The following is a 3,034-nucleotide window of genomic DNA, read 5'->3' on the forward strand; positions in this document are numbered from 1 at the left end:
GCAGGGGAAAGAACCCTCACATTTCAGAAGCATTTAGATGAACATTTGAAACGTCATAGCATGCAAGGAAGCGAACCAACTGTTGCAAAATGGGATTTGATTCTATAGGTGTTTTATAGCCGAAGGGCCTCTTTCCATGCTGGAAATCTCCATCACTACATATCTCCTCCAGGAAGTTAGCAACTGTGATAACTCAGCATTCATTCAGAGCAACAACGGGGGCTGTGGGCACTGTATTATGAGCGTTAAATCTCTCAAGTCCTGTATCTGAAGCCCAATAGTGTCTGATTCCAGAGAGACGGAGTACACATTGATCTAAGTAGATGAAAGCCAAGCACGTGCTGATGTGTATTTTAGCCAGTGAGCGTGGTGAAGGGGCATAGCAGAACCTTCTTCAGGTCCTCTCGGAACTTGGTCTGGGCGACTGTGTAAATGAAGACGTTGTTGCAGGAACTGACTAGCTGGAGCATGTTTGCTGCTTCCTGAAGGATGTACCGTGGGTCTTTGAAATCCAGGCTGGTGCGGTAGCCCTCACCTGTAATCCGCACATAGAGGAAATGTACGACATAGGTGACCCAGAGGAGGAGGAAGCTGAGGGAGATGGCGAAGAGCAGGATGATGGACCTCTTGCGGTTGGCCATCTCTGGGTCCCCGTGACTCTCCGTGCCCCGGAGTCTCCTGCGGGCTCTGCTGGCCGCTAAGATGTGTTTAACGGTCAGCGCGTTAAGAAACAGGATGAGCAGGAACGGGAGAAACGGAGTTAAGATGTGGTCCAGCCAGTCATAGGCCTGCCAGGCGGGCACCGTGTAATAGCTGGACTTAACAGCACAGAACCAGGGCACCCCGTCCAGGGTGTACAAGGGCTGGTAAGTGAAGTAGAAAGGGACATTCCTGACACAGCTCAGGGCACAGACTATTCCTATAACCAGCAATGCTGCTTTCTCGGTGCAGTATCTGGCCTTCAGGCCCTGGCAGCAGATGGCCACAAAACGGTCGATGGTGAAAGCCACTGTCAACCAGACGGACATATCCCGGGCAAAATAGACCAGCAGAGCGCTGAGTGTGCATGCGGGGGTGGTAGACAGGACGCTGTTCTGAAAGTAGATGCGGCCAATCCGGTTGAGGATTATGGCGGTGATGATGACAAGGAAATCAGTCAATGCTATCGCGATCAGGTAGTAGGTGATGCACCGTGACAGTCCGCACCGTCCTCGGGATAAGATTACGATCGTCACCAAGTTGGCTGTGAGATAGAAAGAGACAGAGAGATGTGTTACCGAGAGCGCTCGAAACACCAGCTGCTGCGCCATCCAATCAGTTACTGAAAACATCCTCATCCTTCACTTTGCCAACTCCAGACTCCAGTGATTGCAAAGTCTTTGGCAATGGTCCGACATTCAAAACTGGATTCAAGTTATTTTAAATCAGGAGACATTGCAATCAGTCCAAATTGTAACTCTGCCCTCTGGTCACTGAGTTGATCCCCTCAGATAACTATCAAATTTCAGATTCTCAGAAAATTTGCTGTCGTTGTTCTTATTCGTACCAATCCCATCCACCCATCAGCCCTATCGGCTGCCATTCAGGCTGCGTCTCTGTTTTTTATAATCTCGTCCTTCGAATTATAAATCCCTCCATAATCTCGCCTTTCCAGATTTTGATAACATGCTACAACTATCTGAGATCACACCATACCTCCGAGTGTGGACTTCCATGACCCTGATTTGATCTTTTCAGTTTGCCTTTACGTGCCGAGACCCTAACCTCTGGAACTTCTTCTTTCAAAGACTAAACTTTCCCTTTGTGCTTCAAGGACGATCCTTAGAAAATAAATTCGTTGAACAATTCTAAGTCATTTTGTCGGTCAGTATAAAGTTGATTTGTTAAAGTCTTGTGAAGTATCCCCATTCTAGTTATCCGAGTGTCTGAAGAAACAAACGCTACATCGCCTTCTCAAATGAAAGCTAGATATGGACAAGTCATATTCGCCTTGCCATATCTGCATGCATACAGCTAGTGATTAAAAATATAATTATCCGAAATTTACCAGACTTACTAACACAAGACAAAATGCATAATGCATAACCCCCACACCTTTTTCAAAAGTTTCAATAATTCAATCTTAAAACCTCAGTAACGATGTGGGCAGCCCAGTGCCGCCTCACTACAAATCAACGATTACTAACTGCTGGAGGTCACAGCATAGGTTCATGTAAGCAGTGAATGAATGTTCTATGTCAATGCATCTAATTGAATTATTAGATTGCGATAGCTCATTTTCTGAGACTGTACATACCAGTGGATGAAATATAGGTCACTTTATAGACTTTATCGTGCAAAACACTGAAAACACTAGATCGCATTTTACTACATTCGAATAAAACCGAATTTTCAACAATAAAAGGCTAATGTTTATGCAACGCCATACATTTCAAGTCATGAGACTTATTTGGGATCTTTCACCTACCAGGAACACCAATGGCAGCGAGAATGGGATAAAAAATGGCGAAGAAGAGACCTTTTGCTGGTCCATGCATCCTCTCCCAGAAAGTGAAATGAAGCTTAAACCTGAGCTCTGCGGTGGTTTCATAGCGTCTCACATTTATTCTGAGTGAGCGTCTCCAGAGGAATAATTAAGTTAGAGCCTGCACCTTAGTTACAGGCCGGTGAACAAACAGATTCGCTCACTGTTGGGTACCTCCACATTGCACCATTGGCAAGGGGGATGATTCCATTATATACTGAGCCAAACTCTGCTTGCTCATTCCATGGTTACATCCACCTCCCACAAACCATGCCTTTGTGTCTACATCAAGAACAGCAGGTGAGGGGAGATATTGATCTGGGCTCTAATCTCAAATTCAAAGACCGTCTCTTCCGATTTCTGCCAGGTGCCCAATTACTTCTTGCTCACAGATATCAGATTAGTTCGGCACTTATTTCCTTCTGAGAGTTTTGGACACAGAAAATAGACGCATGAGTAAGCCATTCAGCATTTTGAGTCTACTTCGCCCTTCATTTTGATCATGAGTGA

At 45.5% G+C, this 3,034-nt stretch overlaps 1 protein-coding gene across 1 annotated transcript; it reads right to left on the reverse strand.

Moving 5' to 3' along the window:
• Nucleotides 1-353: 353 nt before the first annotated feature.
• Nucleotides 354-1,310, reverse strand: LOC144489272 (putative G-protein coupled receptor 139). The gene has a single exon (XM_078207139.1). It carries the CDS (start codon nt 1,308-1,310, stop codon nt 354-356), a length of 957 nt encoding a protein of 318 aa, XP_078063265.1.
• Nucleotides 1,311-3,034: the final 1,724 nt, after the last annotated feature.

This window comes from Mustelus asterias, unplaced genomic scaffold (assembly GCF_964213995.1).
Source record: "Mustelus asterias unplaced genomic scaffold, sMusAst1.hap1.1 HAP1_SCAFFOLD_2074, whole genome shotgun sequence".
Lineage (NCBI taxonomy): Eukaryota > Metazoa > Chordata > Chondrichthyes > Carcharhiniformes > Triakidae > Mustelus > Mustelus asterias.